Source organism: Ictidomys tridecemlineatus, chromosome 8, assembly GCF_052094955.1.
Source record: "Ictidomys tridecemlineatus isolate mIctTri1 chromosome 8, mIctTri1.hap1, whole genome shotgun sequence".
Lineage (NCBI taxonomy): Eukaryota > Metazoa > Chordata > Mammalia > Rodentia > Sciuridae > Ictidomys > Ictidomys tridecemlineatus.
In genome coordinates this window covers 51,273,324-51,299,758 of record NC_135484.1, presented here as the reverse complement: position 1 = coordinate 51,299,758, position 26,435 = coordinate 51,273,324, and the positions used below count along the sequence as shown (strand labels likewise).

Here is a 26,435-nt window from a genome sequence, read left to right as displayed (position 1 = left end):
TATCCCACCTGAGTTCTTAAAGATGTAAACTCAAGAAAAAGAGAGGCTGCTTTGGGGCTGGAGATGTGGCTCAGTGGTTGAGTGTCCCTGGTTTCAATCCCCAGTATCAAAAAGAAAAAAAAAAGAATCCATGAGGTGAAATTTCCAGATTGTGGAGACAAGACCATGCTTGAATACACCCAGTCTCTATCACAAGATTAAGCACCTACCTCATAAAAACTTCCCTTTATGCAAACTAATGAGATTGCCTTAATGTTAATTAACATAGTAAACACTTTCTCTATATACACACTTATCTCCCCCAACTGCTTTTTTTTCTTGGGGGGGGGGGTGTCCTGTAATCACAGATCATTGATTCTCAGAAAGACCAACATCAATCCTATCTTCATTCCGACAATTAACTTCCAAACCGAAATTGTTTCAGTTTGGAAACTGAAGAATGAGCCAGACACAATTATCCTAGACAGAGAACTTGTTAGTCATGAAAACAGGGAAGTAATTCTGAAGTTTGTTAAATTGCTATCATTAAAACAGTTATTAGTCCATTGTTATATTTGGTAATCATGTAAAATTAAAATGAAACAAAGCAATCGAAGTGAGAAAGCAGAAGATAAAAATTTACCAAAATATTCAAGAATTTGCAATAACTCTACTTATTCTGTTATTTATTTTTTTAAAAAGTAATAAAAAACATAAGCTATCCCAATTATTAGTTTTTTAAAGTGGATCCCATATGCAACCGTATATATTATCCATATCTTTAGAAAGTTGGGTAGATAAGTGAGAAAATGCATGAATTATCATAGACTACTACCAGCAATTTAAAATTATTAAAAAATAAAGGAACGTTTTAAATTTAACTTCCCTCTATCCCACCTCCCTCGATAAGTGTTAAGCACGCCAAGAAGAATTATAGCAAGGAAAATATTTAATTTGTCAATAGATAAAGATGCTGTCAACATACGCATTTCATGATCAACATATAAATCCATCAATAAATGGTAAAATTTTATATATTTCATACACACACATCATATATTTTATTATATATATATATAAAATATAGAGGATGCATTCTGAAGTGGCATGTTCGGGCTTCATTCTTACCCTATAATTCTTGTAGAATGGTGCAATGGGGTGAAATCATCCTGGAAATTTGCACTGGTGGAGTTAGAAGAATCCACATCTTTCCCAGATGAGTAACAAATACCATGTGTGTAAATATAGTTACTAATTGGTAATATAGAAATATATATATCTCCATCCCAGATACTAAATAATAAAGGCTAGAAATAATGTTGGAGCAGGTTAGGGCAACTCAATTAAAAGGACAATTTATCAAGAATGCTGGAAGTTCTACATACCAGCCTGGCACTTGCAGTTCCACCTACGCAGGAGGCTGAGGTAGAGCATAACTTGAGTCCAGGTGTTAGAGCCCACCCAGGGCAACATGTAATGCCGTGTGACCCCATCTCCAAAAAGTAAAAAAATGGAAAAGGAAGTGGGGGGGGGGAGAAGGAGAAAAAGAAAAAGTTCTACGTTCTGTATGTTCCATATACAAAGTATAGTCTAGCAGGCCGTGCTGAAGAAAATGCCTTTGTGTAATGCTCAGCAAAGGAATTTTCTAACTTTTTGTTTCTCTAGGAGTGAGAAACAGAATAGGAATAGTGGTTGTATTAACGTTAAATATATAGTTACATATATTATGTAATATAATATATATTTAAGTGATAGGTATATAGGTATACACACATACACACACACAAACACAGTGTACAGCACCTGGCACATAAGAAAAAAAATCAAGAAAATATTTCCAGTAGCTATAGTAACAAAAACGGCAGGGTACTAGCACCAAAACAGATGCGTAGACCAATGGTAGAGAAAAAATGACACAGAGACAAACCCACATAAATAGATATCTCATACTAGACAAAGGAATCAAAAATATTCATTGGAGAAAAGAGAGCCTCTTCAACAAATGGTGCTGGGAAAACTGGAAATTCACATGTAACAAAATGAATTTAAACCCCTATCTCTCACCCTGCATAAAACTCAAAGTGGGTCAAAGACTTAGGCATTAGAAAAAAGACCTTGTGCCTAAAAGAATAAAAGTAGGCCTAAATCTTCACCATGTTAGCTTAAGAACCAACTTCCTTAACAAGACTTCTAAAAGGCAAGAAATAAAATCAAGAATCGATAAATGGGATGGATTCAAACTATAAAGCTTCTTCACAACAAAGAAAACAACCAAGAATGTGGAGAGACAGCCTACAGAATAGAAGAAAATCTTTACCACGTACACCTCAGATACTGCATTAATATCCAGAATATATTAAAAACTCAAAAAACAACACCAACAAAACAACTCAATCAATAAATGGGCCAAGGAACTGAACAGACATTTCAAAGAAGAAATACAATCCCAATCAACAAATATAGGAAAAACTGTTGCACATCTCTGGCAATTAGAGAAACGCAAATCAAAACCACTCTAATACTAGTCAGAATGGTAATTATCAAGAATATAAGCAATAGTAAAGCGTTGGCAAAAAAAAGTGCTGGTGGCAAAGTAAAGTGGTACAGTGTGGAAAGGATTATGGAGATTCCTCAGAAAACATGGAATGGAACCACCACTTGACCCAACTATCCCAAAGGATTTAACATCAGCATACTATATTCACACAGCCTCATCATGTTTTACAGCAGCTCAATTCACAATAGCTAAACTATGGAACCAGGCAAATGGATGGAACTACAGAACATCATGCTAAGTAAAATAAGCCAATCCCCCAAAAGAACCAAAGAATAAACGTTTTCTCCGATAAGCAGATGCTGATCCATAGTGGGCACAGACAGGTAAGAAAGAATTAAGGAATGTTGGATTGTGCAGAGGGGAATGAGGAGAGAGGTGGGGCAGTGAGGATGGGAAGGAGGGTAGAATGAGACAGACATTATTACCCTGTGTACATGTATAATCACACTAATGGTGTGACTGCACCGTGTAGTCAGAGGAATGAGAAGTTGTGCTCCTTTTGTGTACAATGTGTCAAAATGCATTCTACTGTCATGCATAACTAATTAGAACAAATTTTAAAAAAGGGAGACCAGTAGACTAGAAGAAGGGGATGGGGGAGGAAGACAGTAGAAAATGAAATTGAATAAATTATACTGTTTTATTGTGTGCACATATGAATACATTATAATAAATCCACTGTTATGTATAATACACTAATAGAAAAGGGGAAAAAAATAAAACACACCAGCTTTCAGGCAGATTTTTTTTTTTTTAGTTCCTATCTTTTACTTAAAATGATTTCAAGATCACATTATGCAAAATAGAAAACTGGTGTTTGACAGGAAACATTTTCCTCATACTACGTAATATAATTAGAGGCAAAAGGAATTGCCAGTTCTCAGAACAGATCATAAAATTATGAAGTCAGAAAAAGCTGGTTCTATGAAGATTATTGTTGAGACCCATCTATGAAACCTCCCTGCTCACAATCAAGATATGCTGATTTAATCTTTGACATGTGATTAAATTTATAGGAAAAACTTAAAACACATCAAAACATGAAGAAGCTTTCAAATTTTTTAGCACTGTTTCTTAAAGTGTGATCCACAGCCCAGCAGCATTGGCATGGGAACAGGTTAGACATGTAAATGATCAGCCCCATTACAAAACTGATGAATCTGAAATTCTGAGGAAGAAGCCCAGTAATACTTGTGTTTAGTAAGCTTTCCAAGTGATACTGCTGCATGAGAAAGAGTGACTCAGGGTATGCCTTGAAATTACATTATCAACTTTCTACCTAAAGGTGGTAAAAAATTAAGGATCATAAACTCAACTATAAAAAGCAGTGTATCAAAGAGAGGCTAGGAATCAAGGCCAAAAATGTTGAAAAACTATTTAATTCTGCAGAAGACTCACAAGCTTTATGAAATAAGTAAATAATTAAAATAGAATATTATAAATTAAAAATACCTAAGCTATAGCTTTAAAACTGCACATCACCCTCCAAAAAAAAATGGCTACAAAGTAGAATGCTTTACAATCAATATCAACTTTTCAATGAACAAATATTAAAACATTTTAACTGAAGAGTTAAGACAGCATTAGAGTCTATGACAAAGACACTAAATTGTTTATTTAAAAAAAAATGCTAACAGCCAGTGAAAATGCAACATTGAAGGTTAAAGATATCTATGGAACAATTCAACTTCAATTTTTTGAATTCATAAAATAAATATTATCACAGGTTTCTAAAAACATCAGTGACTGAATTTCAGAAAAAACAAATCACTAGCCAGGCATGGTGGTGGCATGCCTATAACCTAGTGTCTCAGGAGGCTGAGGCAGAAGGATCCCAAGTTCAAAGCTAGTCTCAGCAACTTAAAGCGACCCTGTCTCAAAATTAAAAATAAGAAGGGCTGGTGATATGGCTCAGTGGTTGAGCACCTCTTGGGTTTAATCTCTGGTATCAATAAATAAATAAATAAATAAATAAATAAATAAATAAATAAAAATCACTGCCCAAAATTCTTTCCTCAGTTCTCTTGACACTGGCATCATGTTGTATAGTGCTTTTTCTCTGAAGCAGATAGGCATCAGACTTTAAAAAACAAAACAAAAAAAAAAACAGTACTATGGATTGAGTTATGTTCTCAGCCCTTTATTTTCAATTTTGAGACAGGTCTCCCTAAGTTGCCCAGGTTGGCTGCAAACTTTTTTGCCTCAACCTCCTGAGTAGCTGAATTACAGGCATCCACCACTTTGCCCAGCAACATTTAACATTTTTATCATTTAACTTCTGTACTTGATAACTCCTATAACTGGTACCTCAATATACTTATATACTTAGTATATACTCATATATACTAAGTTAATCAAAAGCCAACATTAAATAGCAAACTTAGGAGCCAATTCCAGGGGCACATTAAAAATCAGTGTTTGTCATCATGAATTATGCAAATCCACTCACCAATACACATATATTTAAATATAAATTTGATGGTGAAAAAATATTAGTGTTCATGAAAAACTGAAATGCAATGTAACTATTATACTAATAATTCTTGTTTAAAAAAAAACCCTACAGATGAAGGTGTATTTTTAGTTAACATTTAATCAAAATTGTGTTTTCTGAAAAATATTTAAGTACATATTAAAATACATGTCTTCTTTTAAATCAGATATTCTTAACAGGGGTATGCATTAGAGACCCCAATATAAATGTTTAAAACACATATTTAAACTAAACACTTAGATTTGAATTCTCCTATATTCAACCTTAATTTGCACATTGATTAAAAAAAAAAGAAGAAGAAGAATCTATTTTGACTACAGGCCAAACGCTGCAATTACTATTTATTTCTGCTCTAAGTTTGCTCCACTAGACCCAGATCCCGTCAGTCACAGACCTATTTTTAGTTCAAGGGCCTTCCAAGTAGGAACAAGCTAAAGCTCTCCCCCATCTTCCCATTTAAAATCCTGCAGCTTAGAGTCCATTCATTTACTCATAAGAAAAAAATAGCTGCCTTAATTATTTTCATATTTCATCTCTTATTAACAAATGAAAGTTGATATGCAAACATTAAATCAGAAGAACACATTTTAGGTTCAATATAAAATCTAACATTCATTTTACAGCATTATATTAATGATTTTATTTTATTATGGTAATCATTATATTATGATTTTATGCAGAAACTAATTATCGCATCCACTGAAAAATCCTTTTGAATTCCTAATTGGGTCAAATTATTTAAAAATTAACTATGCCTATTATAGTAAAAAGTAAAGGGAAATCTTCCACAAAACACAGTAAGACTGTTTTATAATAATAATAATAATAAGTGCTAAGAAATTGGCTAGTGTATTAATTAAGCTCCCAAGAATAAAGTATCTCAAAATTGTTATGCCAGGTAAAAGCTACTGAGATATTATATGAGAGTATAGAACAATCATCATTAGCTATGAGAAATGTTTCTGCTGTTGTTAAAAAGGATATATAACACTTGGCTTAATTTGTCTTCAAAATTTTACTTTTGTGTATTTAATACATAAAAAACAAAGATCAATTACTAACTACTCAACAGAGGTTTTTTTGTGTTACACACATAATTCATTAAACAAATGCAAATGATAGTCACAAGAAAAAGAGCTTCTTACCTTTCAAATAACTTGTTGCTGCTGTGCATGCTTTGCTCTTAATTCAGACACCTCCTTCCAAAGGGACTCATTCTCACTATTATAATTAAAAAATAAATAAAATAAACAAAAAAGATTTAGTCAGAAAACCAAACCCCAGTATCTTAATTAAGAATACTAGAGAATTAAAAAACACAAACCTAGAGAACTTAACTATGTTTGTTTTCACTATGATATGTATTATAAAAATACATATTTTTATAATAAAATACAGAAACCTGGTTCAATAATACAGGAATGACAACTATCTCAACACAACTCCAGAATCATTCCTTCTTAAATGTATTATCTGCTATTCATGGCAAAATATACAAAAAAAAAAAAAAAAAAAAAAAACCCACTTAAAACACACTTCTATATCCATATAGCAGCAAGCAATTTACTCCTTTTGATAATGTGGTTCATTACTTTTTTTAATGTTCATCACTTAAGTGAGGTTAGACTTTGTGAATCATCTTAGGAAACAAAAGTGACATTTACTGAACAATTGATGTGCTTCAGGCACTATGCTAAACGTTTCAATTAAGCATTTAAATTTCTCTAAAATCAGCCAAGTAAGGAAGAATTATCTTGAAAGATTAGGACACTGAGGTACAGAGAATTTGTGGGAACCTGCCCAGTGTCACACAGATAATTCTATAACTGTTAAAGCCAAACTAAAGTGAGACTCTCAAACTACCTTGATAACTGTCTCAAACAAGCATATGCAAACCACCGTTTTATTTTTTTAAAAGATGGAATATTCAACAATGTCAAACCAATAACTTGCCCAATACTAAGATTCTTTTCCTTTGCTGTTTCTTAATTGAAATTGCATTGTCATTAGCAGAGTGAAAATGGTGAGAAGATATAAAAGATAATCTACCAATTAAATAATTTTCAACTTTTGTTAATCTCCACAAAAGCTATTTTCTCAGTCTGAATTATTACAAAAAGAAATGTGGATTTAAATACAGAGGAATATGAAAAGGAGATTTTCTTTAATACTTACTTACTGAATAACTGCTATATTTTTTCAGACGTACCTTTAAAGATGCTATTATCTACCTACTAAAGGAGAAGATCATTGCCTCTAACACTTAAAGGATGATCTGGGGATCTATTTCCTTAAGAGCTAAACTGAGATTCAAAGAATTAGGTCAAAGTATAGCCAACAGACACATCCTCAGTGATTAAATAAAATATGCAAAATGGAGAAATTTATATTTATTCAAAAAAAGAACCAAAGCCCAAGGTTACTTTAAAATATAGTTAGGAATATGCAAATCAGTCCATATCTGAAATGGGTAAAGAATACATCAAGGAACTACTCTCAAGCCCTTGGAAACTATTAAAGGGAAAAATCTCAGCTGCTTACTAAGAGTAGTAAAATACTTCTCTCTCTCTCTCTCTCTCTCTCTCTCTCTCTATATATATATATATATATATATATATATATATATATATATATAAACTTATTACTTTGGTAAGTTAGGAAAACCTATCAAGTAATGTCATAAAACAAAACAAAGCACCTTTTTGAAGAAAAAGGTTTAAATAACATTCTCCCACACCTATGCAGAACAAATATCAAGTAGGGCAAATCTCTTGGGTTCTTTTATTCCCAACTTTTTGTGTCCTACTTTTTCCTAATAGAACTCATGGAAGAATTTTAAAGGAGGAGAAGGAAAAAAAAAAAAAAAGGATGAGTAATATATAAGATTTTTTGTGTGTGCGCTCTTTTGTTTGTGAACACCTAAGTAGAAATGTATTTCCTACACTAAAGACTTATTGTTTCTTCAGTAATATTTGTTTATCAAATTGTTTTGATGTTCTTAGGTTCATATGTGATCCTGACCATCACAATTAAAACATATTATTAAAGTTAAGTCTATGACTACAAATCAAAAGTAATAAGAACCAATGCACCAGACAACTCCAACACCCAACACATTAGTATTATATTTGGAAGAATGGCTTACCATTTTAATTCTGAAAGTCTGGGCTCAATTGTTTCCTGTTTTATTTGAACCTTCTGAGGACTGCTTATAATTTTTGTTAAATCTTCCTGGCGAATTTTATTTTCTTCTGGTTTTGAAAACGAAACTTTCCAAAAAGCAAATTTAGAAAATCAAAAATACACGGCACACCCATGATTATAATTCAAAGCTTCCCTATTATAAGAATTTTTTGTGATCTACTCAAAGGGAGATTTTGTTCTAAAAGCACAGGGTGGAATTCTAGGAAAAGAATACACTTCACAGTTCATCCAGAGAGAAAGCAAGAAATAATCAAAAAACAAAACAAAACAAAAATTTCTCTAAGTTTCCATGAGCAGTAACATCTTAGGGTTTTTTTCTTTTTCTTCTGCCAAATTCCCTGTAATTTTCAAGCCTTTTTATTACCACATTCCACTTTTAATTAAATTTATACAGTAATGGCTACATGGTAGGTCATTTTCTTTCATCGTTTACAGCCCTTTTATGGATTTAGTAAAAATATCTTATTTCACCAAAAGATATTCATTCAAAAATGTAATAATTAATGCCTATCATGTACAAAGGACTTATTCTGTACAATGGATATATATCAGTAAACAACAAAAAAAGTCCTACAGTGAGGACTTTTTTTCAGTCAACACAGGAATGAACCTTCCTATTGTAATAATGACTCTTCATCCTCAATCAGAATGTTGTAAGCATTTTCCTTTCATCAAGAAAATGAAGAATGAGCTCTCACTACAGATGAACACAGGGAAAGGTGGAGGATAGAATATTTAATTAAAGTTTTATTGGTCTGATTCATTCTAACAAAGAACACCTGTGTATTTTCTGTACATTCTGAATTACAATAGCTAAAACTGCTCATTGGTCAATCATACATGTCAAAATCTTAGCTAAATAATATTAACAACAACTTACCTTCCTTTTAATGTTCTCCAACAAGTCATCCTGGCCTTGTTTGAAGTAAGGATGCTGAAATTCAACAGGACCATCTCTTTCCTGCTTTACTATTCCAGAGTCAGTATGTACTACTTTACGGAAACCATCTGAAAAAGATTGAAAATTTACTTAGACTGAAATTAGACAACAGTCAAAAAGTCACACTGCTTGTGTGGAATTTTCCTTTATCATCTTAATGAGAAAAAAATGGCTTAATCAGTAATTGGTTAGCAGAACAAATAAACTGCTGTCCATACTTACACATATTTAGTTGCCTTACAAAGCTTGCCATGTTATTGTGCTTGAAGTATTTTGGAAGAATTTCTTTTGCAAATCTTTGTTCATCCAAGACCAGAAAACTTTGGCCACTCTAAAGAAAACCAGAAAAGGTCAATTAGTTAAGGTTCTCTGGCACACTCATATATATGAATCCCAAACCTGTCCTGACCAGTCCTTCCATGATACCTTCAAATCAAAATTCTATTCCTGATAATGGCAACAACAACAAATTGCAAGTAAGTTCCAAACTGCAATTAAATTTTTTGATATCTACCTGACACCAAATACTGCATTATATCATTAGCATTTCCATTAAATAAGAAAAATAGACCATTTCTGCTATCTTGTATAACAATAAAATAAATAAGATAAATTAAAAAGAAACACATTTTATCAGTATCTGTAGTAGACACTATACTAAGATGCACTGATTACAAATCAACTGCAAAACTCTAAGCTATATGTTTACTACATTAACACTGAAAGTTAACAGTGGCCAGGTGAGGGGGCCCAAGCCTGTAATCCCAGAGGGTAGGAAGGCTGAGGGAGGAGGATCTAATAAATATCCACAATACATACAAAACTCCTACAATTCAACAACAAAAATCAAACAACCTAATTAAAACAAAACAAAGGACTGTAGTAGACCTTTCTCCAAAGAACATTTACAAATATAGTCAATAAGCACATGAAAAGGCACTCAATATCACTAATCATTAGAAGTAAAATCAAAACCACAATGAGATACCTACTACTTCGTAGCCATTAAGATGGTCATGAGCAAAAATCAAAAAATAAGTATTGATGAAGATGTGGAGAAATTTGAACTCGTGTGAATTGCCAATGGAATATAAAAGTGTGGCTGCTATGGAAAGAGTATAGTAGTTCCTCAAAAAATGAAAACAATCACTATAATATCCAGCAATTCCTGTTATAGATATGTACCTAAAAGAAGAAAAAGAAGCATAAACTTTGAAGCTCACAATAGCATTATTTATAATAGCCAAAAGGCAGAAACAACCAAAATGTCCAACAGTTGAATAGATAAACAAAATGTAGTATATGCAATGAAATATTCAGTCTTAAAAAGTTAGTCATGACACATGCTGCAACATGGATGAACCTTAAAGACATTATGATAAATGAAATAAGATAGTCACAAAAGTATAAATACTATGCAATTCCACTTACATGAAATATCAAGAAAAGTCAATTTCATAAAAACAAAGCGGAATGGTGGTGTTTAGGAGCCGCAAAAAGAGTTGGGCATTACTATTTTGTGGGCATGGAGTTTAGTGTGGAAAGAAGAAAAACATTCTGAAGGTAGAAGGCAATAAATGTTACCTAACAATGTGAATGCATTTAATGCCACCAAACTATATGTTCAAAATGGCAAAAACAGTTAGTTTTACGCCATTTACATTTTGCTACAATTAAAAAAACAAGTGGGAACATCGATGATTTGGAAATCAAATACTGAGCTTTTCAATAAAGGTGCTAGACAACTGAATATGTAGGAAATAGTGAAACCAGATCCCTCAAACCACACACAGAAATCAATCCCACCTGAATTCAAAACATGAAATGCAAACCTTTAAAACTTTTGTATTTCATGTGAAATGCAAAACCTTTCAAACAACCTGCAACTGCAACAAAAAAAAAAATATACCAGTAACAATAGAACAATGTTAAGAATCTAAAAAGAGTTCTAAAATTATACAGGACCTAAAATACACACAAGTGTATACATACACAGAATCTTTAATACTAAAATAAAAAGGACAAATGTGTTGTAAAGCTATTAATTCTCCCTAAATTAACCAATACGTCAAATTCTCTCTTAATTTAAAAAAAAAAAAGATTTTTAAAGTAAAGATGAAGCAGTGCTATTAAAAAATACTTAAAAGTTTATTTGTAAAAAGAAACAAAAAGCCAGGCTCGGTGGTAAACACCTGTAATCCCAGTAGCTCAGGAGGCTAAGATTGGAGGATCACGAGTTCGAAGCCAGCCTCAGCAAAAGTTAGGCACTAAGCAACTCAGTGAGGCCCTTTCTCTAAATAAAAAATACAAATTAGGGCTGGGGATGTAGTTCAGTACCTGAGTTAGATTCCTGGTACTCACACCCAAAAAAGAAAAAGCATGAACCACAAAAAATTGATGAACTATACTAAAATTAAGGAGCGATACTCATCAGAAAAGGTACATAAGCCACAAACTGGGAGAAAATGAAGGCAACACATATAACCAAAACATGAATATAAAGTATAAGGAATTCCTGCAAAGAATAAAAGTAAAGACAAATAGAAAAATGTACAAAACAAACATGTCACAGAAAACATATGGCTAACTGAACATGAAAAGATTTTAGAACTTACTAGTAATTGGGGAAATATAAAAATCTCACTGAGAAAACATTTTATATCCTACTGCCCACAGCCAGCTCGGGCAGCTAAACTAGAGGTCGCTCCAGTGAATTTCCTAAGGTATCAAATAAAACACAGACACACAATTTACCTCTAAATTCAAATCCCAGGAATTAAAGCTCCTCTGCCTTCAGCCTCAAGCTCCCCAAAAGGGAGAGCTAGGAATGTCACAAGAGGCTGGCGCGAGAGAGCTAGCAGGTTCTGGCTTGGTCTTTTATTCAGGGGGACTCTGGTTCTTAGAAATTTCCATCCAAAAAAGGTCAAGAGGGCCAGGGTTACAAGGACAGGTAAGGTAACTAGATCCCTGGGGATGTAGGAAGGCATGCCCAAGCATGAAGACACACTTGGCGGCATTTTTACTACTCTCAAGATAGGGGCCACCATCTACAGTCACTTGAAACTGGCAGGATCACTGAAAGTAACTGATAGGGCCTCAACTAATCAGGAGAGGAAAACTCTGGTCACAGGACATGGTGGCCACCCACAATATCCATTTGTTAAAAATTAAGACTGATAATATACAGTTTGAGGAGGAAAATTAACTGAGAAATTCAAGCACAACTAATAATAGGAGAGTAAATAGATTTGCTCTCGGGCTGGGGATGTGGCACAAGAGGTAGCGCACTCACCTGGCATGTGTGCGGCCCGAGTTCGATCTTCAGCACCACATACAAACAAAGATGTTGTGTCTGCCAAAAGATAAAAAATAAATATCAAAAATTCTCTCTTTCTCTCTATTAAAAAAAAATAGATTTGATCTCTTTGAGAAACAACGTGCACTATCTTAAAATATTCATGTTCTAATTCCAAGCAATTAATTCATATATAGACATACCTTACAGACACCTGATATAAAAATATTACTAACAGCATGTGACACAGTTGATCATTTATCTTCCTAAACCATTTTCTTTCATTAACTTCGATGACCTTACTCCCTGATATTCCTCTTTTTCCACTGTTTGTTCTCAGACTCCTATGCTGGCTTGTTCTTGACTTTACATCCTCTGGATGCTGAATACCCAATCTTTCAGTTCCAGTTGCTTCATCAGTTTTCCCAGATTTCATTCAGCCCCATGACTTTGCCGCTCACAAGCGCCAAACTCTGCCCTGAAAGCCAAACTCATACCCAATAACTCATACCCAACATTTCCACTTGGATATCTCAGGGTAGGGAAATCCATCAAGCTGTTCAGAAATATTCCTGTTCTTCCTGTACTGCATTTCTCTCACCTTTTTTGGGGGGAGGGGAAAGGGGAGGAGGGAACTACTATGACCAGTGATTGAACTCAGAGAACTCAACTGACCACTAAGCCACATCCCCAGCCCTACTTTATATTTTATTAGCGACAGGGTATTACTAAGTTATTTAGTGCCTTGCTTTTGCTGAGGCTGGCTTTCAACTTTTGATGGTCCTGCTTCGGCCTCCCAGGTACTGGACAGGTGTGCACCATGGCACTCAGCCTCAATGATTCATTTTTAATCTCAAATTTAAAAACAGTAACCTCAACCAACGTTTCTGTTCAGGCTAAATCTGAATCGTTGTTAATTCTTTGTTCCTTCTCTACAGACAATTTACTAGCAAGTCTTGAAGCTCTACCTTCAAAGTGGAAATAGAATTTGACCTCTTCTCAGACCACTATGAATACAACTAGCCTACTTTCAGCCACCATTTTCAATACCACACTGGAAAACTCTCAGTCTTCTAACTAGCTGCCAATATCCCTATTACAACCTTATGGCCCTAGGCCATCTGCTTCTACTTTTCTGATCTCTCTCTCCTAGTCTATATATCAACAACATGGGCCTTCTTACTTTCTTAAACATTCCATATTCAAGGACTTTACATTTGCTACTCCCCCTTTCTGTGATCCGTCCTTTCTAATCATTTAGGTCTGTGCTCAAATGCCATCTCTTTAATACAGCTTTCCTTCTCACCCTTCCAAGTATCCACAAATTTCACTCAGTTTATGTGCCAATTATCAATTTATTGCTCCAAACACGTTATTTTTTGTACCTTCTGCAAACATGGAACAGGGTACCTTAAATTCTAATTGCCACAATTAACTCTTTTGTGGTAGAGGATATTTGAGAGAACCTGCAAGCACCTAGCTCTTGTAATGCATGATGATAGGAAGCAAACAAAGCACAACAACTTTCCCTGTCACTCCCTCTTACCCTTGGGCAGTGAAATGTCCCTAGCAATACCTCTCCCAACATTCACACTTGGATATGGAAATCCAAAGAACAAATTTACTCTCAAACAGGGGGCTGAATTTTTCTTAAAAGGGCCAGATAAATATTTTTTGCTTGTTGATAAGGTCAAGATTTTCTCTGTGTAACAAAAAAAGCAGCTATAGGCAACATATAAATAGACTGATCACGGCTATGTTCCGATTAAATTCATAAAACAGATGACTGGCATTTGGGCTGTAGTTGATCAATCCTTGCTCAGAGTTCTAAATGTCAGATTTCCAGTAAGTTCCACCAGTCCAACACAAATGACTTCTCTTCCATTCAGTGAAATATGGCTACACTTTCTCCAACAAGGCCAGGATCCTAGCTTTGAGGGAAGTGTCCCTACTATGGCATTATCATAGCTATACCAACACTGACTGTTCCTACTAACTACCCCTATATTCTTTAGAGTTTTCTTTACTCCAATTCCTATGAAATAGTAATTCTATTAAACTTTCCCTATTGAAAATATTCTGTGGATGTTGTCTTTTGATTGGATCATAACTGACAGACTGTTAACCTGTTTGCTCTCCTTTATGGTACTTATCACTGCTCAGTTATTCATATTGGCTTATTTTATCTATCAGTACCTTCTACTAGAATGTAAACTCCACGAACAAAAGCACTTTGGTTCACTACTGAATAAATTCCTAGTACCTAGCATACTGGGCATTAACAGGTCCACAACAAATATTTATGATTAACTTACTTAAATGAATCTTTAGTTCAATAAACTCAATCATATCTGTCGAATCTCAACTCTTGGATAATAACAAATAAAGATGAAAGTTTCTTATTTGAATTTGCATTGTCTTCCTCACACAAAGCCCTCATTCACTCCTATCATTCTGTGTCTCTACTTTGGTATTCCTTCAGTCTCTACTCTAAAATTAATCAATTACATCTTTGAGTACAAAAATTCAACCTTATTGCCATAAACCCATAAGGCTCAAGCAATTCAACAGTGAATTCTCCCTTCTCCCTAAACATTTTACAAGGGTCAGAAAGCCATTACTGAGTGGGACAAGAGATTGGTACCTTCTCCTCCATCCTTACCCATAAATGTTGGCAAACTTTCCAAAAGTAGTCAGTAGCCATTTCTAATGCCTAAATTAAACTTTTGGCACTCTTAGTGTAGAATGCTCAAAATGTTCTTACAAATAATCTAATACTTTGGGATCACTGAAAACAATTTCCAGAATATAAATGTGCAACTTTAACAAGTCTGTAACTTCTCAATGTTCACCAATTATTTCTTAAGTCTTTAACTCCTCTTTTACATATACAAATAAAAATAATTTGCAAATGAGTCTTCCAACTTTTTTGCAGGCCCATCTAACTTGGATTTTACCCTTACTTTGCCATGTTTGTGTTTCACTCTAGAACATCAAAATAATGCAATGGTTGCCGGGATATTCAAATTCCTTCAAAACAGCTAGAAAACACTACAGTTTTCTGGTTTGCTCCCTCCACCTCCTATTTCTTTATTCATCTGTGCTGATTTGAGAATACTAGAGAATTTCCAAAAGGCACAAAAAGTGGAACAAATGGGTATGAGGTCTCTAGTGAAATCGTGCATCCTTCTCAAGCAATTTGAGAAACAGAGACAAAGGTAAGAATACTGACCTTATAGAAAATTTCCTTCTTTTATGCTACTTTATAATAATTATCAACATTCAATAGCAGTAAAAGCTGTTCTTCACTATCAATGACAAGAACTTTCATTTAACCTCCATAACCTCTTGTCTCTGAGTATCAGGTTTCCCCAGTTTCTTCCTAGCTATACATGTGCCCTTCTCTTTAGGATATATTACATTTAAAAACATGCTTTAGGTTGTCTGAAAATACTATCTCTTGACTGTGGAAATAAATTGTTTACCTGAACAAAGAACTATTATATGAAATTTTGAAGTTATGGGAAATGTTAAAAAAAAAAAGACAACTTTTTGTTTGGGGAGAGAATAAAGGAAAAACTGAAATATGTATAGTGTGTTTTTCTTAAAGACCTTGGATCTAAAGACTTATTAAAAATTTTGAGTCAGTAACAAATTTAGTATAATTTTGATCATTCACAATATTATTTCTGTTTAATGAAGAGAGGATTATTTCACTTAATTTTGTCAAATTTCAAGAAAAACTAAAGTTACGTAAGTCTTTAGAACTGTTAAGCCAAACTTTCCAAACTGCAGCTGGTGAGTTTTCTGTCCTTGCCTTACACTCAAGTTAGAGATTATTTTCCGCCACTGGGGGAAAAATGCCTAAGATTCCTTGGTTCCCAAAACATCTGCTTCTTCTAAAAGGCCTTAATACGATTTTCAATCAGATACTATAAATGCTAAATTACCTCAACAGAAGTGCAGCACAAGTATGGGAAAATAAATAAATAAAACAGAAACAACTATAAATAGCAACTTTTAAAAGATGCGGGTAATTTATTTTGGTTTTTCATCTAACATCACTGTTTAAAAGCTTTACCTTTCAGTGTCAGCACTGCTTTTAGAAAATATGTGTGACAGCATGATTGAAGATAGGCAGGTGCACTAAGCTACTAGGTTAGTACTAGATAACATTTATCCAGATTTATCCACTAACTTGTGAAGGATATCATTTTTTTTTAAACAGAGAGAGGGGAGAGAGAGAGAATTTTAATCTTTATTTTTTAGTTATCGGCGGACACAACATCTTTGTATGTGGTGCTAAGGAACGAACCCGGGCCACACACATGCCAGGTGAGCGCGCTACCACTTGAGCCACATCCCCAGCCCCATGGACATCATTTTCGTATAAAATTAAACATGGAACCAGGCATGGTGGAGCACACCTGTAATCCCAGCGGCTCAGGAGGCTGAGGCAGGAGGATCTTGAGTTCAAAGCCAGCCTCAGCAACAGTGAGCCACTAGGCAACTCAGTGAGACCTTGTCTCTAAATAAAATACAAAATAGGACTGGGGATGTGGTTCAGCAGTTGAGTGCTTCTGGGTTCAATACTCGGTACCAAAGAAATAAAATAAAAATTAAATATGGTGCTAATCTCTATATTAACTTTAGTACAGTTGGTGGAGCTCAGAAATCTATTGTTAGAAAATTGACCTTGGGGATCAGAAATCTAAGTTAAGAGGCTGATCTCCAATCTTGACTAGCTGTGTAACTATAGCTAAGTAATCCAACCTGTCTAAGCCTAGAATCCTCAATTATGGTGGGTGAGATGGAGTTAAACTAGATGATCTCTAAAATTCTTTTCAAATGTTCTTTATCATTTCTACCACTAGCACAGGGATTTCACTCATTCATCAAACACTAAACACTTATTGTAACTCTGGCACAGATACAGACCTGAGTTCATTTTCATTTTCCTACTGGTATATTAGAAAAATGAGTAGTTAAAATATACACTAAGCTGGGCACAGTGTCCCACGCCTGTAATCCCAGTGACTCAGGAGGTTGAGGGAGGAGGGCTGCAAATTCAAAGCCAGCTTCAGCAACTTTTGAGACCCAGTCTCAAAATAAAAAATAAAAAGGGCTGGGGATATGGCTTAGCAATTAAATGCCTGTGAATTCAATCCCCTGTGCAGAAAGAAAAAAAAAAAAAAAAGCTGACTTAATAATTTAATAATGGAATAAAAAATGACGGTCTTATTTCTTTACCTTAAAATTCATGAAATTAAGTATTTGTGGATGAGTATGAAACTCTGCATTTGATACTGCAGAGAAAATAAGAATGTTATTAATATACTAGGCGTATGAGAAATTATTGGACTTGCCACTAACATAATAATAACCTTTTATTAAAACCAATTACCAATATATGTAGGTACCATTTCTAAGTAGTATAAATAAGGCTTTTCCAAGTCAAAAAGGTATGATAAAGTCAGCTCAGGCAGAAAGAGTACCTCATCCAATTTCTAACATGAATACATAGATGAGTAACAGTCTGTGCTGATCCATCCTTGTCAACTTTTAATCCTTCTGACTGATGAAAAGCATGAGACATCTGTTTATTTTAAGTACATCCTAGTGGCTGGCTTTCTTTGCACCTTTCCTTGCACAACTGTACAGAATTCATCAAATGCTTAATATGCACAGCTTCATCCAGAGGGTTTAAAAAAAAAATCCAGTTGACAACACAAGAAAATTAAACACTAGAAAGTTTAAAAATGAATAAATGACACTAAGAATAGTCAAAATCTCATATGCTTGATATGGTACACTATTAAAAATAAAATTGAAAACTATTAATAAAAAGGAAACAAGCAGAAAGAAAAGGGGAAAGGAGACAACATTTATTTAGCATGTAACAGGTGTCAGGCATTATGCTGGTAGTTTTGACTTGTTCTCAAAAACTCCATACATGAAAATATTCCCAACTAAGTGATCATCTACAGTTAAGAAAAACCCAAAATACCTCATAAACTGATTCCAATAATCCAAGTGTCTACTAAAGTAAATGTAGTGTCGATGTTAATAATCATTCTGTCTAGAATCTTTGTGTTTGGAACTAGAAAGGGTCTCGGGTCATGGAGGCAACCCATTCATCCATCCATCTTATGCACAGAGAAACTTAGACCAGACTGGATAAGAGGCTTGAGTGGGGTTATCCTTGTTTGGAAGCAGAGTCATGATCAAATAATCTAGGCACCCATATACCATTCTGCGGGCAACTGGGGAAATTTAGTAATTCATCCTTAGCTCCTCATCAAGTTACTGAACACGGTCTATTAGCACTTTCATTATCATAATTATAAAATACCCGATTACACAAATGGCCCGACTCCAAAGAATACTTTGCCATTTTCTATTTAATGTTTGAAAAAGCCATTGATAAGCAATAGCCTGCGTCTGAACATCTGCCTACTCCCCCGACAGCTCTCCTCATAAAAGATCCCAGATGCAAAGCGAGGGGTGTGTGCGTGTGGTCAGGTCGCTAGGGTACAGATTTCCCCAGCTAACCCCGCGCCGAAGAGCCCGGCCTGGATCTCCGGGTTCCGATCCCTACCCGAGCCGGATGGAGGATGAGTATGCAATAACGTGGCTCCCGCGCCCTAGGTACCTCGTCTGCCTAGGCTGCGCGGGGCCGCTTCGGAATGCGACCCGGCCGACCGTTACGGGCCGCCCCTCCCCCACCGCGGCCTGCGGCGAGCGGTGCGGCCGGGCCCCAGCTCCCCTCGTGAACAACACCAGGGGTCTTCTAGAGGCTGCGCGCAAAGGCCGCGCGCGGTGCCGCACAGCCGCCGCGCGCCTGGCAGGGAGCGTGGAGCCGCAGGCCCCGAGGGACAACCCCGCGGGAGGGAGCGGGAGGAGGCGGTTCGGAGACCGCGGTGCCCCGACCATACCTGGCTCCAGGTGATGAACTCGTTGGTGTGGGTTTCCTCCACAAACGTCCACAGCTTGCTGAGGAAAGCCGGCACGTTCCAACTCGGCTTCATTGTTAACCAGAGCAGGAATTCCGAATTTTACACCCGAACGCAGCAGCGGTGGTGGTGGTGCTGGCGGAGGCAAAAGCGGCGGCAGCTGGCTGAGGCGTTGGCGGCGGCAGCAACTGCTCCCGGAGAACGCCCACCACGCAGGCGTAGCAGCTCTCGGCCCCGCCCCCAGCCAGCCCCGCCCCAAGCCAGCCCCGCCCCCAGCCAGCCCCGCCCCAAGCCAGCCCCGCCCCCAGCCAGCCCCGCCCCCCAGCCAGCCCCGCCCCCCAGCCAGCCCCGCCTCCCAGCCAGCCCCGCCTCCCAGCCAGCCCCGCCTCCCAGCCAGCCCCGCCTCCCAGCCAGCCCCGCCTCCCAGCCAGCCCCGCCTCCCAGCCAGCCCCGCCTGGCGCTCAGCTAGGCTGGGAGGCCTGGGGACCGCACGTGACAGACAAATCTCTGTGCTCCGCCCATGCGCGCTGGTCTCGCGCCCGTCCTCCGAGGAGCCAGTCCTAGGCCCCTGTCCGCGCCACAGAGAAAAGTGATTGGATGCTGCCGGCGTGATGGGCGGAAGTTAAAGGGGACGCTGCCTTCTCATTCGCCTTTTACACGGGAGGTTTCGCTGTAGCGGGCCTCCAGCTTAGGAGAAGGCCCTTAGTTGTTTCTATTGGGAAGGGCATTGAATTCTCTGGCTGTGTCAGAAAGGGCTACAAAAAGCCATCAGGGGCTTTTGAGTCCTTAGTTTAGCAAGCAAAGTGTAATTTGCATCTGGCTAGTGGAAGGGATAAATCACGTGAGGCAGAGGGCAGCTTTCCAATGTGATGTGTTAGGCCCAAATAGAAACTGTTAAAATAATGAACCTTATCCTTAAATTTTAATTAGGGGAAAGCGACTCCTTTAAAATATTTATCGAAAAGAGGAATTTAAACAATAACTATTTTGTAAATACGGATTACCGTAAACCAGGCACTCTAATAAGCATGCTGTTACATGTTGTTTATAATTATGCAAACATCAGTGCCTACTCTGTGCCCAGCCTAAAATGAATTAGCCTAATTCTTTTCTGGGGAGGGGGTAAGGAGAGTGAGGGGGAGTTTAGGAGGTGGAACAGAATTAAACCCAGGAGCACTTAACCACTGAGTCACATCCCCAGTCCATCATCATTATCATCATCATCATCATCATCATCATTATTATTATTATTATTATTATTTTGATGTAGAGTCTTCCTAAATTGCTAAGGGCCTCGCTAAATTGCAGAATTTTAATTCTCCTGCCTCAGCCTCTGGAGCTGCTGGGTTTACAGGCCTGTGCCATCAGGCCCAGCTCATTGTCTAATACTTTATATTATTTTAGTCAAATTAATTGTTCCTTCAGGTACACTGTAGGTACATTTTTATTTACCCGAAATAGTTTGGCATATGGAAAAAATTATTGGGCAAGGAAAAAGTAAGTCTGAGCTTGGGTTCAGCTTCAGGGACACTTTAATGTATGTTAAATTACACTGGTTCTGTGTCATTTGGAAGAATTCTTTAATGTATCTGCAAAGGTTTTTTCCCATTTCTTCCTTGGAGATAAGAATATATTTTCCTATAGTTTCCCTAATAATATAGCTGAAAAATTCTTTGAAAGTATGAAGAATTGTGCAAAATTAAACTTTTAGCTTTTACAATAGTCAGCAAAAAATAAGATTTGCAAATAAAGATAATTCACTGTAGAATTAGTTTCCTACCTAGGTATATGTAAAATAATCTATTTTTTTAAATGTACATAATTTCCAATGCGCACATATTGATTGAATACTGACTTTGTGTTCAGCACTGGCTTATTCACTGAAACAAAATCAGATGTATGAAGGGATACAAGTAATAAAGGATTTTTGATTAGCTTTTAAATATGACAAGGGCTTTACAGCTCTTATTCAATCCCCACAACCATCCAATCATTGAAGCTTCAAAGTACCTGATTCAGATTCCGATCCAATCAATTATGCAAAAATCTGATATCAACAGTGTAACCAGACTTAGTGATTAATAATTATTTTCAAGGATAAGAAGACTGAAGCCAAAGATGAACTACACAGAGGTTTCTACCTACATTCCTTTCTGGACAATGTGTTGATTTTTCTCCATTTTGGAATGGTATTTACCAGATCTAGTGCCTCTTACATCAAATGTGAGTGAAACTCAACGAACTGACATTTTTCTCCACAATCCTACAGATACCTTTCTAAAACACAAATCTGAAAACCTTATCTTCTCTTTGAAGTCATTCAGTGACTTCCCATAATTTCCAGAACTAAGTCTAAACCTTTAAGATGGCATGAAAGACCTTCAGTGTTCTGATACTACCTACTATTCCAGTCATGGTCCAGCACTCTTCACACCTTAGCCTGAGCCACACCTGACTGCTTCACTGCTGTTATTTTACAAGTCACATTCTTTCACACCCCTGTATATTTCCACCACTGTTGCCTCTCCTGGAGAGCCCTTCTGGTTCCCTATTATACCCTAAATTCCTCCTTAATGTTCAAGGTCAGTTGCGAGCAGATCTCATCTCTTTGGTGAAATCTTCCTTGGTGATCTTTATTATAGCACTTATTACATCATATTGAAATGCATGTGCCTTTTTATACTGGACTATGAAAATACTTTTAATATAAAGACTGTCATAATTACATTCATTCACCTACAAAGCTATCACAGTGTTTTGTATATATTAAACTCAATAAGTATTAGTTGAATAAATCAGTGAATACACAGATAAGTGCTAATCATCCATTTAGTCAAGCTTCCTTTTCCTTGAAAAGGCCAGGATCGAAATGAATGACTTCTGACCTTTTAGATCAAAGTCTGAATCTAGGACTCCCTGGGACACATTAAAGACTTGCTAATTAATGACAGAACTCTTGCTTTATAAAGCCCTTATACGTGGTGATTGTTAGATTTGCTATAATTTACTCTAAAATACTCCTACTTAAACAGTAAGATGTAGTGTGACCCTTAATTGTAATTTGCACCCTAGGGATAGTTAATGGTTGAAATATTCTAATTAAGAATACACACTCCAGAGGCATTTGGTTAGCATTTGAAAGATGTAACAAATTCCTACTCTCTGAAAGCATTCTTTCTTTCTTTCTTTCTTTTTTAAATCAGCATCAAAGTTTTGTTAATTAGAATAATATATGTGAAAATGAATTTGTGTGTGAAATGAGTGAAGTTCAGGATATTTGTGTTTACTAAAAACTGTGTACACCTCCACTTTGGACTAAACTGGGAATCCTGATACTTGAGCAATAACACCCTTCTTCTGAAGGTGCCCTTGTCCCTGACCTTAGGATTTTTATCCTCTTAATCAAAGCATTTGGGTGCTCTGGGGCGAAAGTAAAAATGGAGGCTCTCTTACAATTTTTTTTGCCATAGTTTTCATAAGACATAATAGGTTAGGGATGTGGTAGAGTGAATGCTGGTAGCATGAGTCCTTGGGTTTGATCACCAGCACAAAAAAGAAAAAGAAAAAAGACATGTTTGGTAAAATATCCAAGAAGATCAAATGTAATTATTATTGTCTGGTATTCTATTAATGGAACAGTGATGTTTAAAATCATTAATGAATAAAGACATAATTATTAAATCATGTTTATTCCATATAATTATTTTTTCTTGACTTTATTTCAACAAAGTCACTGATTAGGCTGTCATCATCAAAATTGTTACATAATCTGTGTTGTTTGGATGTTATTGATGTTATTGATCAAAAATGTAATTGCACTCAAAGCACAAATGTATTTAAAAACCAATCTATTTTCTAAAATTATTAAAAATAAATGTTGAATGTTGAAAAAGTAGGTATGTTCATATTTTAAGTTATATTCAGAAATGTTACAAAATTAAAATTCAATAAATTATATTTAATAAATTTTAATTTTTAAAAACTATTCACATAAATATCATTTTAAATTTAATATTTTGAAAAAAAATCAAATGGATTAAATGCTTCAAAAAATAAACTCTCTTTTACTCTGAAACAATTCTGTCTCTGGCATGGATAGAAAGTAGAGTAACCTAAAGTCTTGTATTTCAAAGGCATAGGAGATAGAGTGATGTTAAGAACTGTAGGATGCCAACACTGAGTGCTAGATCCCAAGTGATAGAGGGGCATATTTCTTTCTTTTTTTTTTTAATATATGAAAAGACATTTTATTATATTACTAAATAACATATTAGTGAATACACTAGATTGCATTTTCTCAAATGGCAAATGAGACACCAGATAACATTTTTTTTGATTCTCCCAGGAGTCTCAATATCATCTGTCTTTTGGTTCGGATTCTTGCGACGTCTATGATACTGTCCATGAGGATACCAAGGATGTTTAGTAGTAAAGAACATTTTGCTAAATTTTTCTATCATGGGTCCTTGCTCAAGGTGTTCATCTTTTTCTTCTAATCTGGTTTTTAGCACTTGATCATGTGTTTCTTCATTACTGTGCACAGGATCTGGTTGAGAAATAGGTTGTGTATGTTCACATGGGATATCCACAGAATAGTACACCATACTAATGTCCTGCCATCAGATATCAAAGCAAGCTCTACTTTGCAATTATAGGCATCTGGAAGAGAAGAAAATGTGGATTTATGACAAACACTAGAAAAAGCACTATTTTGAACTGGAAATAAATGCTTCCAGAGAATTCTCTTTGATATCATCCATTTGAATGCTATCACTGTCATGGTGTTATAAAGATGATCAGACCATATGATGAAAGATGTTCTGAAGAGCAACCAACTTTAAAATCTGCTTCTAGGCACACCAATTTTTATTCCAGGAGACCACCTCCGCCTATTTGATTCTTAATGAGTATATGCATTAGGATATTCAAGGCCTTCTAAAATCCTGGGTTCTAGGCAGAGAACTGCTCTAGAGTATGAAAGTAATACATCTAGATTTTACCAACTCTCTTGAACATTTGCTGAGACCTAATGTTGGAACATTGCAACATCAGTGTACTTCACCTGGTTTATAGAATGGGGGACTAGCTTTTTGCATATTTTTGGTAACATATCTTTGTAAACGTGGCAGAATAGCAACTGATTCTTAGTTCTTCAACTTGATGGTAATGTTGTGAAAAGAAAATGAGTCGACTTTCGCTAATTCTGATTCTTTGGGACTACAAAAAATCCAATCACTGAAATAGTCAAATTGGCTTAGCTTAGTCATCAAGAATGTAAATCTGGCAAAATTCTCCAGATTGAAGCAACAAAACAGATCCTTACATTGAACTATGAGTTCAGTTGGATGGAAAACTAAATTTCAGTGATGGTTTGTAGGTTTAATTGCATGGCACCTTTCAGATATTAGTGGTTAAGGATATATTCCAAGATATATTTCCAATCTCTTATGATAAAGACCTCCTAACATCACTCTGTGAAGAACTCCCATTTCCTCCGTATAAGTTCTATACCATTTATTTTCTTGATCTACTGGAACAACCTACCAAACATTTGTACAAATTACCTCGTTTGACACCTGGTGGCATCTTTTCAACTTTGACATAATTGGTAATCTAACACCAGATATATATATATATATATATATATATATATATGCACACACACATATACATATATATGTATATATACAGACATATATATATTCACATACATGTAGATGGTTTTGTGGATTATTTTTATACAAAGGTATTTAACCTTTTTTTTCTGAGGTGGAGTCTTACTATGTTACATAGATTGGTCTTGAACACCTTGAACATCTGGGCTTAAGTGATCTTCCTGTCTACTCTTACAGAGTAGCTAGGACCACAAATGTGCATCACTGCACTTGCCTAAAAAAAAAATCTATATTTACTTTTAATTGTGGTAAAATATATATTGTATAAATTTCACTATGTTAACTTTTTTTGGGGGGGTACTGGGGATTGAACCCAGGGATACTTAACCAATGAGCCACATTCCCAACCTTTTAGTTTTTTTTTATTTTGATAGAGAGTCTAAGTTGCTTAGGACCTTGCTAAATTTCTGGGTCTATCCTTGAATTTATGATCTTCCTGACTCAACCTTCCAAATCACTGGAAGTACAGACTTGCACCACTAGGCCTGGCTATGTTAATTATTTTTAAGTGTTCAATTTAGTAGTTCAGTACATTCATATTGTTGTGTAAACAATCTCCAAAACTCTTTTAATATTATAAATGTAAAACTGTATTCTCATGACAATTACCATTTCTCCATTCCCCCAGTCTCTGGAAACCACCATTTACTTTCTGACTTTATAAATTAGATTACTCATATATATCTGTATCTCATATATATCTGTTCATACAGTATTCATTTTGGAGAATGGCTTATTTCACTTGCCATAATGTCCCCAAGATTCAACCATGTTGTAGCATGTTTTATAATGTTCTTTCTTTATATGGTAGAATCCTATATGTACACACACACACACACACACACACACACACACACACACCACTGAATTTTGTTATCCTTTTATCTGTGAATGGACATGCTAGTTGCTTCCATCTTTTGGCTGTTATAAATGGTGTTGCCATGAACATTGATATATATATTTTGATGAATTTTGCTTTTCTCATTTTGACAACACTTGGTGAAAATTATTTCAATTGGCACAATTATAATTTACTCTTTTTAATAATTTCATGGTGCTCCACAGTGTGTTTAGAGCAGAATATATTCAGGCTACTGATGGACATTTGTTTCATTTTCAAGGAGCTTATTTATTTAATTATTTACACACACCCCTCCACCGGGGATTAAATCCAGGGGCACTTAACCCCTGAACCACATCACATCCCTAGCCCTTTGTATTTTTTATGTTGAGATAGGGTCTCCCTAAGTTGCTTAAGGCCTCACTAAGTTGCTGAGGCTGGCTTTGAACTTGTGATCCTCTTACTACCTCAGCCTCCCCAGATGCTAGGGTACAGGC

General features: G+C 35.8%; 1 protein-coding gene and 1 pseudogene across 15 annotated transcripts in view; both read right to left on the bottom strand.

The window, feature by feature from the left end:
* Window positions 1-19,659, bottom strand: part of LOC144366099 (heat shock factor protein 2-like) — a 102,429-nt gene extending 82,770 nt beyond the window's left edge. For 9 of the 15 annotated variants that reach the window (XM_078019460.1, XM_078019458.1, XM_078019459.1 and 6 more), the window contains exons 1-6: window positions 19,405-19,651; window positions 12,467-12,526; window positions 9,397-9,505; window positions 9,115-9,242; window positions 8,176-8,299; window positions 6,176-6,251 (exon numbers count right to left, since the gene is read on the bottom strand). In XM_078019460.1, the coding sequence (XP_077875586.1) occupies window positions 8,252-8,299; window positions 9,115-9,242; window positions 9,397-9,505; window positions 12,467-12,526; window positions 19,405-19,497 (438 nt within the window). In that variant the 5' untranslated portion in view covers window positions 19,498-19,651 and the 3' untranslated portion in view covers window positions 6,176-6,251; window positions 8,176-8,251. Of the gene's footprint in view, window positions 1-1,806; window positions 3,116-6,175; window positions 6,252-8,175; window positions 8,300-9,114; window positions 9,243-9,396; window positions 9,506-10,162; window positions 10,360-12,466; window positions 12,527-19,404 lie in introns of those variants that run through there. The other 6 variants (XM_078019467.1, XM_078019466.1, XM_078019468.1 and 3 more) reach the window with 4 other exon arrangements.
* Window positions 19,660-23,521: 3,862 nt separating this feature from the next.
* On the bottom strand, window positions 23,522-24,202 carry LOC101965507 (large ribosomal subunit protein mL42 pseudogene; annotated as a pseudogene).
* Between the last annotated feature and the right edge of the window lie 2,233 nt (window positions 24,203-26,435).